Genomic DNA, 16,898 nt, shown 5'->3' with positions numbered 1-16,898 from the left:
ATTCGCACAGCCTATCGCAAGGAGATTGACAGGAAGAGGGCATTTGTGGGTGGCAACTGACCATTTTCAGGGAGCGTTTGGAGAAATGCAGGCGTGTCCAAGCGTTTGCAGGGCGGGTGTCTGGCGTCAATTCCGGGACCAAAAAGACTGAAGTGATCGCAAGGGCTGAGCAAGTTCAGAGCTACTCAGAAACTGCAAAAAACTTTCGTCCCGCTTGGCGGCACACGCGTTTGCACACTTGCAAAGCGAAAATACACTCCCCCGTGGGCGGCGACTATGCGTTTGCACGGCTGCTAAAAGTAGCTAGCGAGCGATCAACTCGGAATGACCCACTTTGTATTAGCCCACGAAGAATCACATAACTCACACCCCTAATCATTATTTGACAAACTAATCACAAGGTGCCTCACAAGACAGCCCCCCGTCTTAAGGTTTAATCCACTCCGCTCTTATGCAATTGCTCTTTTTATCCAATGAGAAATGCAGACCTCATAGCAGGTGAAATGTCTATGCAGATAATTGTATACAGAGTTATTATTCCTCGGTCACCTGGCACCAGCACTTCTAATGTCAATTTACTCTGTGCAGACTGTAAATGTATGCTCTGGCAGGAAGGGAGGTATTTGCTATGCATGCCTGAAGGTTCCTGTTTCCCTGAAGCCAGTCTACTTATGCAAGTCATGTTGAGTAAACAGGTGTCACTCCAGTCTTTCTACACCCACATCTACATGGTGTGAGAAGTTGGCAAACATGGCTCAAGGTCTTTGCCGTATATTTAGTATGCCCTCATCTTTGATGAAAACATTGCCGACAAATGGCTCCAGTTCAGAAAGGAATCACCCAGGTCTACACAGACAAAGCATTCTTTAAAGAGATATAAAAAAAGAATTGTAATCGAAAGACCACTTTAAACTGTGTTCACTTTATAGTGAACACAGAGCATCCACCAAATACATAGCCATACAAGCCATAAATAAACCATTTGTTACAACAGCCACTAGACTAATGGCCAATTGATATTCTTCCATTTTTATTTTTAATGTGTCCAGTTCATTAAAAAAAAAAACACACACACACACACACACACACACACACCTTAAAAATAAAGAATAAAAGCAAATAAAAATAAACAAATAGCATGTTACCGTTGGAGATTCACCATGGTGAGCCAGCTTGACAGATGCTACATGTCCATTTCTCTTCACTTGAACTTCTATATAGAACATTTCTGATGTGATATAGCAAATTCTTCCATTGGGACCAAGGTGAGATTCTAACCTATTGAGTTTGCAATAGAGACACATGGAATTTTTAAGACTGCATCAATTCTGTAAAGTAAAAACAAAAAACAAAGCATTCCCGCTGAATGCCTGAGATATTCTAAAATGATACTACAATAATTTTTTTTTAATATGCACCCGATAAATGTAGGTTGGCATATCCAGTAAGTTCATATCCAGTACGTCGATTTAAAAAAAAAAAAAAAAAACCCTGCAATTGCAAGCATTCATTTTGTTAATGCTGCCCAAGTCCTTGATCAATCAGTAAAACATAACCCACACTTAAATTTAATATATAGTTTGGACCCTGAAACTTAATTTTCTAAAAATGTTAAAAAAATAAAAATGTTAATATGTAAAATATCACTATTTCAATTTTAGGAACAGTACTTACCCCTTTTGTTTAGATATGGATTCTATGCGAGTTAATAAGGTCGATAGGGATTTTGCTGGAATGAAGAAGAAAAAAAAAAAAACAACACTACATTATACCAAACAGTGTCAGATAACCAGATAGACAGAGTAGGCACCGGCCTATGGGCCCGGCCCCTTTTTGGGGCCCCAAGCTTTTAAATTGTTTCAAAAAGAGAAAAAAAATAATATTTTTCTCTATATATAGTCCTTAATGTAAAACTATGTACCTATTAACTTAAAGTACATACAGTAAATATAATTCACATCAGTTTCCAGATCGTAGACGGTTGGTAAAATTAAAAATGTATTAGGAGATAATTTGCACCGATACCAAACAGATTAAACTAATAGTATACATTCACAGTGATGGGAAGATTTAAATAGAAAAAGGTAGTAGATAAGTATTGATGGGGTTTGGATGAAATGTTGTAATGGAAGCTTTTGTACATACCTTTTATAGCTTCTTGTAGTGTATTTGTGCATCTCAAAACTGGATGATCTACACAGCCCCTTAAAGCTCTTCCAGCAGGCTTATCCTAAAAGAAAATTAAGTAATAGGTTGAATTGATGGCCTATAAAAGATCAATAAAGCTATGTGCAGAGGAGGTATGGGAAACTTGAGAGATAACCAACCAGCGTACTCTACCTCTCTCCAAGCTTTGATACATCTCCCCTAAATAGTTTTACATTGGACAATTGGTACTACAAGTGCAAAGGAGAAAAAAAAAAACCACACAGTACGGCTCATTTATAAACTACATAGAGTTAATTTGCATGTTTGCCAATATGTCCAAAGTGCATTTTAAAAGGTTCATGTCAACATTAAAAAAAAAAAAAAAAAAAATCAACATTGCCATTTTCAAGTTGGAAGATGCTCTGGAGAACTCAAGCAGTAGCTACATCGCATCAAATTCCAGCCATCTACATCTACTGAAACAAGAGCTTGTCTTATATTCACAACAGGTTGCTTTTCCACAACAGGGCATTTACCCATCAGCCTCTGATGGTTACTGCAGCATGTAGCTAGCCACAGCAATTCAATTTCTGCACCACTCAAATGTAACCCTGATTTAGGGTTTAAACACTCATACTGAGGTAGTTAAAATCTGGTTATTAAAATGGAGTTATAAAAATACTCACCTAACCCTTGGTGCAGGTTGGTCCTCTTCTTCAGTAGGCTTCCCAGGAGTTAAAAAGAAAAAGCATGAACCAATCCATGCCAGAAATAGCCATGCAATATGTACACACTGTACATACAGCATGGATCCTGCAATTCGCCATGCCACGTGCGTTCTGTCACTTGTATGGTCACTAGCCAGTAAGCGGCCACTACCATTGTAACAGGCTGCTGATTGGCTACCAGGCAGACCACTCGCAACCAATCAGCAGCCTGGCTATATGTAGACTCCTTGTTACTGGCCCAGTTAAAACCAGCCAGCAGCAAGTAAAGATATAATTAGCTGGCTAACATGCTACTATGATAAGCCTGTAGACCCACTGAGATGTATGCACAGTATGAAAGTCATAGCCGAGGCTCCAAATCAGGCCCTGGGTGTGGATTATAAATATATAATTTTGCTGCATAAGATGGCAAACTTTAATAGAACAACTAATAAACCAACCCACAATATCTTATTTGTACAGCCAATGTATTTTGGTATAGAAACAGAATGTTACGGCAGATAAGAACCACTTTACCCATCTAATCTGCCCCTTCCCCCCCCCCCCCCCATATTTTTATCTCAAACCTTATTTGATCCTTATTTCTTTGTTAGGATATCCTTAAGTCTATCCCATGCATGTTTAAATTGCTCTACTGTCTTAGTCTCTACCACCTTTGATGGGAGGCTATTCCACTTGTCCACTACCCTATCTGTGAAGTAATTTTTCCTCAAATTTCCCCTGAACCTCCCTCAAGTCTCAGTGCATGTCCCCGTGTCCTATTGCTTCTCTTCATTTGAAGAATGTTTCCCTCGTGGACATTGTTAAAACCCTTGATATATTTGAAAGTTTTTATCATGCCCCCCCCCTTTCCCTTCTTTGCCCCAAACTATAGATAGAGATTTTTTTAGTGTTTCTGGGTATGTTTTGTGATGTAGGCCATGCACCATTTTAGTTGCCCTTCTTTATACAGTCTCTAGTGTATTAATATTAGAGATGAGCAGGTTCAGTTCCCTGAGAACCGAACCCCACCCGAACTTCACTACCTGAACCAGGATCAGAGTCCAGCTCAGGTTTTCCCACCAGACTCGGAAACCAGAACGAGTCAAAACGTCATCATCCCGCTGTTGGATTCTCGTGGGGTTTGGATTCCATATAAGGAGCCGCGCGTCACCACCATTTTAACTCTGGCATTGGAGAGTGTATTGAGAGGATGTGTCTCCGTCCTCAGAGTCCTGCATCAGTCCAGTGGTAGTGTCTTGTGCTGCATCAGTCCAATGGTATTGCCATATAAATTCCAGTGGTACTGGCGTATAATTGCAGTCCAGTGGTGCTGCCATATAATTTCAGTGGTGCTGTCCTGTACTGTATATTATTTACTCCAAATAAAGGGGTTATTAATATTTAATCCAAATTATTTTCCTAAGGTTTGCCCTGTGTGGTGTAGAGGTACGCTCTCCTGTACCACATATGGTTATATAACTCCACTAAAATAATGGAGAACAAAAATTGAGGATAAAATAGGGTAAGATCAAGAACCACTTCCTCCTAGTGCTGAAGCTGCTGCCACTAGTCATGACATAGACGATGAAATCCAATCAACGTCGTCTGCCAAAGCCGATGTCCAATATGATAGCAGAGGTCATGTAAAATGCAAAAAGCCAAAGTTCAGTAAAAAGCCCCCAAAAAATAAATTTAAATGGTCTAAGGAGAAACGTAAACTTGCCAATATGCCATTTACGACACGGAGTGGCAAGGAACAGCTAAGGCCCTGGCCTATGTTCATGACGAGTGTTTAAGCTTCACATGACAATGGAAGCCCTCATCCTCCCGCTAGAAAAAAAAATAAGAGTTAAGCTGGAAAAAGCACAGAAAAGAACGTGTGTTCTAAAATGGTATCACAAATCCCCAAGGAGAGTCCAAGTGTGTCGGCGGTTGTGATGCCTTACCTTCCCAACACTGGACGGTAAGACGTGGCTCCTTTCACCATTTGCATGCCCTCTGCAAGTGCTGGAAGGAGCACCCACAGTCCAGTTTCTGATATTCAAATTGAAGATGTCACTGTTGAAGTACATCAGGATGAGGATATGGGTGTTGCTGGCGCTGAGGAGGAACTTGACGATGAGGATTCTGATGTGGTTTGTTTAAATCAGGCACCGGGGGAGACACCTGTTGTCTGTGGGATGAATAAGCCCATTGTGAAGCCTGGGCAAAACACCAAAAAAGCTGCCTCTTCGGTGTGGAATTATTTCTCCACAAATAAGGACAACAGGTGTCAAACCATGTGTTGCATCTGTCATTCTGTAATAAGTAGGGGTAAGGACGTTAAACACCTAGGAACATCCTCCTTTATACTTTACCTGCTGCGCATTCATCAGAAGTCAGTGTCAAGTTGCGAAACTTTGGGTAAGAGCATAAGCAGTCCACTGACACCTAAATCCCTTCTTCCTCTTGTACCCAAGCTCCTGCAAGCCACACCACTAACTCCCTCAACGTCAACTTCCTCCTCAGTCAGGAACGTCAGTAGTCCTGCAGGCCATGTCACTGTCAAGACTGGAGAGTCCTCTCCTAACCGGGATTTCTCCGGAGGATCCTTAAGTGGTACACCTACTGCTGCTGTTGCTGCTGGGAGTCGATCGTCATTCCAGATGGGAAGTCGGAAGACCACTTGTACTACTTCAAGTAAGCAATTGACTATCCAACAGTCCTCCTTCATTTTCTCCCACAACTGGTGCTGCAAGGAAAAGGATAAGATTTCCTAGCCCACCAGCTGAAGGACTGAATGGCCTGCCAACAATTACTGACATGTCTACTGTCACTGCATATGATTCTGTCACCATTGAAAGAATGGTGGACAATTATATGAGTGACAGCATCCAAGTAGGCATGTCAGACAGTCTGTACGTGTACTGGCAGGAAAAAGAGGCAATTTGGATGCCCTTGCACAAACTGGCTTTATTTTACCTAAGTTGCCCCCCCCCCCCCTCCAGTGTGTACTCCGAAAGAGTATTCAGTGCAGCCGGTAACCTTGTCCGCGATCGGCGTAGGAGGTTACTTCCACAAAATGTGGGGAAGATGATGTTCATCAAAATGAATTATAAATTCCTCTGGGAAGACCTTTACCAGCAATTGCCTCCATTAAGTACACAGGGACCTGTGATGGTGGAATCCAGTGTGGACGAATTAATAATCTGTGAGGAGGAGGATGTAAACACTGAAAGGGGTGAGGAATCGGAGGACGAGGAGGAGGTCGACATCTTGCCTCTGTAGAGCCAGTTTATGCAAGGAGAGTTGATTGCTTTTTTGGTGGGCGCCCAAACAAACCAGTAATTTCAACCACAGTTGTGTGGCAGACCCAGTCGCTTAAATGATTTGTTTGTTAAAGTATGCATGTCCTGTTTATACAACATAAGGGTGGGTGGGAGGGCCCAAGGACAATTCCGTCTTGCACCTCTTTCTTCTTTGCATCATGTGCGGTTTGGGGACTAGCTTTTTTAAAGTGCCATCCTGTCTGACACTGCCGTACAACTCCAGGGGTACTGCCGTATAAGTCCAATGGTGGTGTCTTGTGCTGTATATTATTTACTCCAAATAAAATGGTTATATACACACACACACAATACTTATATTATCCAAATTAATTTTACAGGCTTTGGTGTGTGTGTGTGTGTGTGTGTGTGTGTGTGTGTGTGTGTGTGGTTTAGGGGTACGCTCTTCTGTGCCACCAATATTATGTGTGTGTATTACATCTGGGCAAATTCCAGCACGTCCCATGTTGTTTGTGCCACTTAGCTTAGTCATACAGCTACCTCATTGCACCTCTTTTTCTTTAAATGATGTGCTGTTTGGGGTTTAGTTTTTTTTTTAAGTGCCATCCTGTCTGCCATTGCAGTACCACTCCTAGATGGGCCAGGTGTTTTTGCCGCACACTTGTGTCGCTTAGCTTAGTCATACAGCCACCTCTGTGCAACCTTTTGGCCTAAAAACAATATTGTGAGGAATAGACTGGAAATGAATGTTGAGGTTAATAATACCGTAGGATCAAAATTACCCCTAAATTCTGTGATTTTAGCTGTTTGTGGTTTTTTTTTTTTAAATCATCCAGATCCAAAACCTAAACACGAAAGGGTGGTTTTGGCAAAACCAATCCAGATCCAAAACATGAGCATGGAACCAGAACCAAAACACGAAAAGTGCCTGCCGCACATCTCTAAATTAATATCCTTTTGAATATATTGCCTCCGGAATTGAACACAGTATTCTAGAGGAGGGCATACCAATGACCAATACAGTTCCATTATTACTTCTAGCGCTAGCATTCCAATCATCTACACCCCAAGTATATAATTCATGTGAAGGGGAGTATTTGTGCTCTAGCACACAGAAAGTTTTTGCTTTACTAGAATATAAATACATAGGGGTAAATTTACTAAGATGGGAGTTCTATTTAAGATGGGATGTTGCCCATAGCAACCAATCAGATTCTACTTCTCATTTATCTAGCACCTTCGAGAAGATAATACTTGGAATCTGATTGGTTGCTATGGGCAACATCCCATCTTAAATAGAACTCCCATCTTAGTAAATTTACCTCAGAGTACATAAGAGAGAAGAGTCTTACCAAACAATAGCGGACAAGTTTAAACGTTTCAGTCCATGGTTTCTGAGAGTATTTCAGGTGTAATTTTTCTAATATGGATTTTCCTGCAGTAGGCACTGGAGCTGTAACATATGAAATGGACATACTGTATACACAGTGGAATGCAGTCAATTTACCTACAGTCAAAATCCAGACATGGTCAAAATACAGACATTTAAAATACTGACAAGGTAAAAATGTCGACAGATTTAAAAAAAAAAATCATGAAAAATTATGTCGACTTTGTTGAAACCAACTTGTTCATATTTTACCATCCCAGTGAACATGGAGGGGGAATTTAATAGTGTGCTGAGTGCAGGGAGACACCGTGCCCGAAACATGGCGCGTGCAGTGAGCCATGCGAGGGGACGCAGTGCACTTATACGGTGTCCATGTCGACAAAAAAAGGGAAACCGTGCGTCGACTTTTTGACTCATCGACATTTTAAATGTTGGTATTTTGACCTTGTTCGGGATTTTTACTGTCGTCCACTGTTGTCGAGATTTTGATTGTAGGTATTTCATACTGATCCCTACACAATATATACTTATAGCTTTAACTGCAAAACAGCATAGTCCTAAAAAAAATGTGAGATGGGATGCAAAAACTCCCAGATTATAAAGATATCCTCTTTAGCACAGGACGTGGTCTTTCAATATGTTTTTTGTGTTCGGTTGAATTACACTTCAGAAGGAGAATGTTAGTATATATATATATAATTATATATTTCTATTCAGTGTCCAAAAAAAAAAAAAAAAAAAAAAAAAGAAGTATATTAGACAGCAGACATATCCAGCATTATTTCAATGGGGATCATTCCAACCCATTCGCACGCAGCGGTTCTTCGCTGCGGTGCGAATGGGTCGGGACTGCGGCTGCCACAATGCGCATCGTTGACAGTCTACTGTCGCTGCCGGGTAGCGACGCCGGCAGCGCTGAAAGTGATCGCAGCAGCGATCACTAGAAGATTGGCGGCGGGGAGGCATTCCGGGGCGTCTACTCACCGTTTTTCAGGCGTGATGAAGCGAACGCAGGCGTGTCCAGGTGTTTGGAGGACGGATGTCTGACGTCAATCCCAGTACCTTCGTCGCTGGATCCGTCGCACAGGGTAAGTAGGTCTGACCCTGGTCTTGTTTTGCAGGAAACTTTAGCTGCACAAGCGATCGCAGCCCTGCTATGCTAAAATACACTCCCCCATAGGTGGAGTCAAGTAGATTGCACTAGCAGCAAAAAGTTGCTATGCGAGATCAACTCTGAATGACCACCAATGTCTGTAACGGCGGTCACATAGCAAAATGCTGCATTATGAACCTACGGTTCATTATGAATGACCGCCAGACAGGATGCCAGAGGTCACAATACAGACGCCGGCATCCCGATCTGTGAAATCCTGACAGGGGCTAGGTAAGTTTGTACTCCCTCTCCCTTACCCCTAACCACCCCCAGTGGTGCCTAACCCCAACCCCCTCTTCCCAACCTCCCCACCCTGCAGCTTTAAGCTAACCCCCTTCCCCCCCTACCCCAAGCCCTGACCCTAACCCGCCTGCTATACTTCCGGTCAGGATTTGGACATTGGCCTCCAGACCCGGTCAGGATTCCGGTGTCTGCATTCTGATGGGTCTCGGGATTTCGGCATCAGTATGCAGACTCCGGTCTGGATTAAGCCTTGGAGGTGCCCGGGGCTCTGTATACAGGGGGGCCCCGGTGGAAGGTGGGGGGAGCTGTGTATAAGATTTGGCATACCTCCCGACATGACCCATTCCAGGAGGGACAAAATGCTCTTTACATGGACTTTACTCTTCATTTATGATTGTAGTCACCTGTGTTGAACTATTTAATTGATAAGAAAGGTATTTCAACACAGGTGATTGTAATCATACATTAAAAAGGAAGTCCAGGTAGACAGCATTTTGTTCCTCCTGGAGTGGGTCATGTTGGGAGATGTGGATTGTGTATATTAAATTTTGCCCAATGGTGTGTATTAGATTTAAACCATACCTCCCAACATGACCCTCTCCAGGAGGGACATAATGCTCTGCTCCTGGACTTCACTGTTAATTTATGATTGCCATCACCTGTGCTGAAACTCCTTTCTTATCCAGTAACCTGCTCAACACAGGTACTGGCAATCATACATTAAGAGAAAAGTCCAGAATCAGAGCATTGTGTCCCTCCTGGAGAGGGTCATGTTGGGAGGTATGTTAAACTAATATTTTAATAATGCCTGGGTACGGTTTATAGCTCCACCTAATTGAAAGACAACCATTTTATAAAATTTTCCTGTAGTGGAACAAAGACAACTTGAACAACCTTAAAATACACACAGAAAATTAAATCTATCATTTATCTTGCCAATGTTGCAAAAATAGCAGCAGCCTCTGTACTACTTACCCACTGGGACAGGACTCAAGAGGAATGTGTGTGTGTGTGTGTGTGTGTGTGTGTGTGTGTGTGTGTGTGTGTGTGTGTGTGTGTGTGTGTGTGTGTGTGTGTGTGTGTGTGTGTGCGCGCTCACGCATCTAGACCCTCATTAGATAACAAATTACACAGGATTCAGACACCCAGGTTTGGAGAGAGCTGTAAGTGACACAGGGATCCCACCCTGTGTCAGTTACGGCTCTCTCCACCTTTCTATCTCTCCTCTGGATGGGAAGCTCCATCGATAGTTCATGAAATCTGATACTCCTATGTCTCTTCCTGCACTGCATACTGTCTGGGTGGTCTTCAGTATGCCGACTGTCAGGATTCCAGCGCACAGTATACCGGCGCCGGCATACCGACACTTTCTCCCTCGTGGTGGTCCACGACCCCCCTGGAGGGAGAAAAAAAATAGCTTGGCACACTTAGCGAGCCCGCAGCGTGGCGAGCACAGTGTGCGCCCGCAAGGGGCTCACTTGTGTTCGCCACACTGTCGGTATGCCGGCGGTCAGGCTCCCGGTATGCTGGTCGCCAGGAGCCCGGGCGCCGGCATACCATACTACACCCATACTGTCCTGCTCACATTCTGGCTGCCTGGTTCTGCTGCTGCATAAGTGGGAAAGTTAGTGATGTCAGTGTGCTCAGGCCGAGGGCCCCCCTGACAGAGGGGAGCCCGGTGTGCAGTATTCCCTGCATCCCCCCCTTAATCTGGCTTTGTGCAGACTGCCGGGATCCAGACAGTTGGCATCTTGATTGCATCCTGAACACCAGTGTTCCCAGCCACCTGAAACAGCGTAAACAAGTGGACCTGCATATATACTAACGGAATCCAGTCAGGATCCCGGCAGTTGAAATACAGATGCTGGAATTCCGACAAGAAGGGTGGGGAGGTTGGTCTAGGCACCCCCTGAGAGGTTAGGTTTAAGCTGTGTAAAGAGAGTGTTAGGGGGGCAATGGGGCAAGGAAAGTATACTTACCTAGCCACTCTCAGGATTCTCATCATTAGGATGCCTCGGTCGGTCTTCTACCCAACCCATACTAATAACCCTTCCTTACAATGCCCTCACTCTTTGTATATGCTGCACATATGCTAATCATCAATAGGGTCACAGCATCTAAAACAAAGTATTGGGGGGGGTTCCACTCCGATACACCTCTCCACAGCAGTTGTTAATTTTATGCCCCATAAAAGTTCGTGGATGCCAGCATGGAACAAAGGGGACCCCTCCTTAAGATCCCTGTGCTAAGTGAGCAATACATTTGTGGGCAAATGTTGTGCATGGGAGTGCAATACTACAAACATGTCCTGTATAAGCAGCCTGGGCATGTTATGCCCTATAGCTCACAAAAAAAGAATTTACATTTGAACTATTTGGAATAGCCCTAGTGCCATCGGCACATCGCTGGTTATCCTGGCGAACTTTATATATATAATATCTCTACATACCCAATATCCATAAGAACCACAGCCCCATTGCCATAGCCGGAACAGGCCTCTATGCTGCCCCCATCCCCTAAACCCGTGATATCATGCCTAGGGGGCAGGGCCACTGGCTCCACAATGTAGAGCACTGCCCATTGAACTCCACAGGCTGCTTGGTCACGCTGGGAGGCTTTGCAGCAGTGTTGTCGCGTGCAGGATGCCCTTCTAGGATCCTTCAAGCCACACACAGGTACCGTGGAGCACTGATGGTGGTCGCCCTTAGGGCCATGCACAATAGCAACACTTGCACATCCCTAGTTACAGCCCTGCCCATTGCTGTAGGTTTCAATGCTATAATGACTACAGAATGTCTGGCAAAGCTTACTGTTGGCAGTGCCAATTTTGTGTTTCACCAATTTTAGCACAACTAAAACTAAGCCTTCTATTATTTTTAGGGATATATTATTAGGGATGTGCCCTTCCACCCACCATTTTTTATCCCCAATGGGGCATTAAAAGATACGTGCTCTTGAGAAAAATCTTCATCAGCGCAGATCTCGCACCAGGTAGGAGGCAGACACAATAGCAACACCTCCCCACTCACCCTCACTGCTACTCCTACCCTTCTTTATATGCGCTCACTGTTCCCTACATTATTATGCTTCCTACACTCACTGCCTCCTACATCTATAGCTCTGTCCTTATTAGGGATGAGCGGGTTGGGTTTTCTGTAGAGATGAGCGCCTGAAATTTTTCGGGTTTTGTGTTTTGGTTTTGGGTTCGGTTCCGCGGCCGTGTTTTGGGTTCGAACGCGTTTTGGCAAAACCTCACCGAATTTTTTTTGTCGGATTCGGGTGTGTTTTGGATTCGGGTGTTTTTTTCAAAAAACACTAAAAAACAGCTTAAATCATAGAATTTGGGGGTCATTTTGATCCCAAAGTATTATTAACCTCAAAAACCATAATTTACACTCATTTTCAGTCTATTCTGAATACCTCACAATATTATTTTTAGTCCTAAAATTTGCACCGAGGTCGCTGTGTGAGTAAGATAAGCGACCATAGTGGCCGACACAAACACCGGGCCCATCTAGGAGTGGCACTGCAGTGTCACGCAGGATGTCCCTTCCAAAAAACCCTCCCCAAACAGCACATGACGCAAAGAAAAAAAGAGGCACAATGAGGTAGCTGTGTGAGTAAGATTAGCGACCCTAGTGGCCGACACAAACACCGGGCCCATCTAGGAGTGGCACTGCAGTGTCACGCAGGATGGCCCTTCCAAAAAACCCTCCCCAAACAGCACATGACGCAAAGAAAAAAAGAGGCGCAATGAGGTAGCTGTGCGAGTAAGATTAGCGACCCTAGTGGCCGACACAAACACCGGGCCCATCTAGGAGTGGCACTGCAGTGTCACGCAGGATGGCCCTTCCAAAAAACCCTCCCCAAACAGCACATGACGCAAAGAAAAAAAGAGGCGCAATGAGGTAGCTGTGTGAGTAAGATTAGCGACCCTAGTGGCCGACACAAACACCGGGCCCATCTAGGAGTGGCACTGCAGTGTCACGCAGGATGTCCCTTCCAAAAAACCCTCCCCAAACAGCACATGACGCAAAGAAAAAAAGAGGCGCAATGAGGTAGCTGTGTGAGTAAGATTAGCGACCCTACTGGCCGACACAAACACCGGGCCCATCTAGGAGTGGCACTGCAGTGTCACGCAGGATGTCCCTTCCAAAAAACCCTCCCCAAACAGCACATGACGCAAAGAAAAAAAGAGGCGCAATGAGGTAGCTGACTGTGTGAGTAAGATTAGCGACCCTAGTGGCCGACACAAACACCGGGCCCATTTAGGAGTGGCACTGCAGTGTCACGCAGGATGTCCCTTCCAAAAAACCCTCCCCAATCAGCACATGATGCAAAGAAAAAGAAAAGAAAAAAGAGGTGCAAGATGGAATTGTCCTTGGGCCCTCCCACCCACCCTTATGTTGTATAAACAAAACAGGACATGCACACTTTAACCAACCCATCATTTCAGTGACAGGGTCTGCCACACGACTGTGACTGATATGACGGGTTGGTTTGGACCCCCCCAAAAAAGAAGCAATTAATCTCTCCTTGCACAAACTGGCTCTACAGAGGCAAGATGTCCACCTCATCATCACCCTCCGATATATCACCGTGTACATCCCCCTCCTCACAGATTATCAATTCGTCCCCACTGGAATCCACCATCTCAGCTCCCTGTGTACTTTGTGGAGGCAATTGCTGCTGGTCAATGTCTCCGCGGAGGAATTGATTATAATTCATTTTAATGAACATCATCTTCTCCACATTTTCTGGATGTAACCTCGTACGCCGATTGCTGACAAGGTGAGCGGCGGCACTAAACACTCTTTCGGAGTACACACTTGTGGGAGGGCAACTTAGGTAGAATAAAGCCAGTTTGTGCAAGGGCCTCCAAATTGCCTCTTTTTCCTGCCAGTATAAGTACGGACTGTGTGACGTGCCTACTTGGATGCGGTCACTCATATAATCCTCCACCATTCTATCAATGTTGAGAGAATCATATGCAGTGACAGTAGACGACATGTCCGTAATCGTTGTCAGGTCCTTCAGTCCGGACCAGATGTCAGCATCAGCAGTCGCTCCAGACTGCCCTGCATCACCGCCAGCGGGTGGGCTCGGAATTCTTAGCCTTTTCCTCGCACCCCCAGTTGCGGGAGAATGTGAAGGAGGAGATGTTGACAGGTCGCGTTCCGCTTGACTTGACAATTTTGTCACCAGCAGGTCTTTCAACCCCAGCAGACTTGTGTCTGCCGGAAAGAGAGATCCAAGGTAGGCTTTAAATCTAGGATCGAGCACGGTGGCCAAAATGTAGTGCTCTGATTTCAACAGATTGACCACCCGTGAATCCTTGTTAAGCGAATTAAGGGCTCCATCCACAAGTCCCACATGCCTAGCGGAATCGCTCCGTGTTAGCTCCTCCTTCAATGTCTCCAGCTTCTTCTGCAAAAGCCTGATGAGGGGAATGACCTGACTCAGGCTGGCAGTGTCTGAACTGACTTCACGTGTGGCAAGTTCAAAGGGCATCAGAACCTTGCACAACGTTGAAATCATTCTCCACTGCACTTGAGACAGGTGCATTCCACCTCCTATATCGTGCTCAATTGTATAGGCTTGAATGGCCTTTTGCTGCTCCTCCAACCTCTGAAGCATATAGAGGGTTGAATTCCACCTCGTTACCACTTCTTGCTTCAGATGATGGCAGGGCAGGTTCAGTAGTTTTTGGTGGTGCTCCAGTCTTCTGTACGTGGTGCCTGTACGCCGAAAGTGTCCCGCAATTCTTCTGGCCACCGACAGCATCTCTTGCACGCCCCTGTCGTTTTTTTAAAAATTCTGCACCACCAAATTCAAGGTATGTGCAAAACATGGGACGTGCTGGAATTTGCCCATATTTAATGCACACACAATATTGCTGGCGTTGTCCGATGCCACAAATCCACAGGAGAGTCCAATTGGGGTAAGCCATTCCGCGATGATCTTCCTCAGTTGCCATAAGAGGTTTTCAGCTGTGTGCGTATTCTGGAAAGCGGTGATACAAAGCGTAGCCTGCCTAGGAAAGAGTTGGCGTTTGCGAGATGCTGCTACTGGTGCCGCCGCTGCTGTTCTTGCGGCGGGAGTCCATACATCTACCCAGTGGGCTGTCACAGTCATATAGTCCTGACCCTGCCCTGCTCCACTTGTCCACATGTCCGTGGTTAAGTGGACATTGGGTACAACTGCATTTTTTAGGACACTGGTGAGTCTTTTTCTGACGTCCGTGTACATTCTCGGTATCGCCTGCCTAGAGAAGTGGAACCTAGATGGTATTTGGTAACGGGGGCACACTGCCTCAATAAATTGTCTAGTTCCCTGTGAACTAACGGCGGATACCGGACGCACGTCTAACACCAACATAGTTGTCAAGGCCTCAGTTATCCGCTTTGCAGTAGGATGACTGCTGTGATATTTCATCTTCCTCGCAAAGGACTGTTGAACAGTCAATTGCTTACTGGAAGTAGTACAAGTGGGCTTACGACTTCCCCTCTGGGATGACCATCGACTCCCAGCGGCAACAACAGCAGCGCCAGCAGCAGTAGGCGTTACACGCAAGGATGCATCGGAGGAATCCCAGGCAGGAGAGGACTCGTCAGAATTGCCAGTGACATGGCCTGCAGGACTATTGGCATTCCTGGGGAAGGAGGAAATTGACACTGAGGGAGTTGGTGGGGTGGTTTGCGTGAGCTTGGTTACAAGAGGAAGGGATTTACTGGTCAGTGGACTGCTTCCGCTGTCACCCAAAGTTTTTGAACTTGTCACTGACTTATTATGAATGCGCTGCAGGTGACGTATAAGGGAGGATGTTCCGAGGTGGTTAACGTCCTTACCCCTACTTATTACAGCTTGACAAAGGGAACACACGGCTTGACACCTGTTGTCCGCATTTCTGGTGAAATACCTCCACACCGAAGAGCTGATTTTTTTGGTATTTTCACCTGGCATGTCAACGGCCATATTCCTCCCACGGACAACAGGTGTCTCCCCGGGTGCCTGACTTAAACAAACCACCTCACCATCAGAATCCTCCTGGTCAATTTCCTCCCCAGCGCCAGCAACACCCATATCCTCCTCATCCTGGTGTACTTCAACACTGACATCTTCAATCTGACTATCAGGAACTGGACTGCGGGTGCTCCTTCCAGCACTTGCAGGGGGCGTGCAAATGGTGGAAGGCGCATGCTCTTCACGTCCAGTGTTGGGAAGGTCAGGCATCGCAACCGACACAATTGGACTCTCCTTGTGGATTTGGGATTTCGAAGAATGCACAGTTCTTTGCTGTGCTGCTTTTGCCAGCTTGAGTCTTTTCATTTTTCTAGCGAGAGGCTGAGTGCTTCCATCCTCATGTGAAGCTGAACCACTAGCCATGAACATAGGCCAGGGCCTCAGCCGTTCCTTGCCACTCCGTGTGGTAAATGGCATATTGGCAAGTTTACGCTTCTCCTCCGACAATTTTATTTTAGGTTTTGGAGTCCTTTTTTTTCTGATATTTGGTGTTTTGGATTTGACATGCTCTGTACTATGACATTGGGCATCGGCCTTGGCAGACGACGTTGCTGGCATTTCATAGTCTCGGCCATGACTAGTGGCAGCAGCTTCAGCACGAGGTGGAAGTGGATCTTGATCTTTCCCTAATTTTGGAACCTCAACATTTTTGTTCTCCATATTTTAATAGGCACAACTAAAAGGCACCTCAGGTAAACAATGGAGATGGATACTAGTATACAATTATGGACTGCCTGCCGAGTGCAGACACAGAGGTAGCCACAGCCGTGAACTACCGTACTGTACTGTGTCTGCTGCTAATATAGACTGGTTGATAAAGAGATAGTATACTCGTAACTAGTATGACTATAAAGAAAGAAAAAAAAAAAACACGGTTAGGTGGTATATACAATTATGGACGGGCTGCCGAGTGCCGACACAGAGGTAGCCACAGCCGTGAACTACCGCACTGTACTGTGTCTGCT

At 45.1% G+C, this 16,898-nt stretch overlaps 1 protein-coding gene across 2 annotated transcripts in view; it reads right to left on the bottom strand.

Moving 5' to 3' along the window:
• The window catches only part of LOC134927686 (mediator of RNA polymerase II transcription subunit 1-like), a 168,827-nt gene that overhangs the window by 108,157 nt on the left and 43,772 nt on the right, over positions 1-16,898 (bottom strand). For both annotated transcript variants that reach the window (XM_063922493.1, XM_063922492.1), the window contains exons 2-5: positions 7,477-7,577; positions 2,146-2,230; positions 1,675-1,729; positions 1,146-1,278 (exon numbers count right to left, since the gene is read on the bottom strand). In XM_063922493.1, the coding sequence (XP_063778563.1) occupies positions 1,146-1,278; positions 1,675-1,729; positions 2,146-2,230; positions 7,477-7,577 (374 nt within the window). The remainder of the gene's footprint in view (positions 1-1,145; positions 1,279-1,674; positions 1,730-2,145; positions 2,231-7,476; positions 7,578-16,898) is intronic.

This window comes from Pseudophryne corroboree, chromosome 5 (assembly GCF_028390025.1).
Source record: "Pseudophryne corroboree isolate aPseCor3 chromosome 5, aPseCor3.hap2, whole genome shotgun sequence".
Lineage (NCBI taxonomy): Eukaryota > Metazoa > Chordata > Amphibia > Anura > Myobatrachidae > Pseudophryne > Pseudophryne corroboree.
This window is presented reverse-complemented; position numbering and strand designations above follow the sequence as displayed.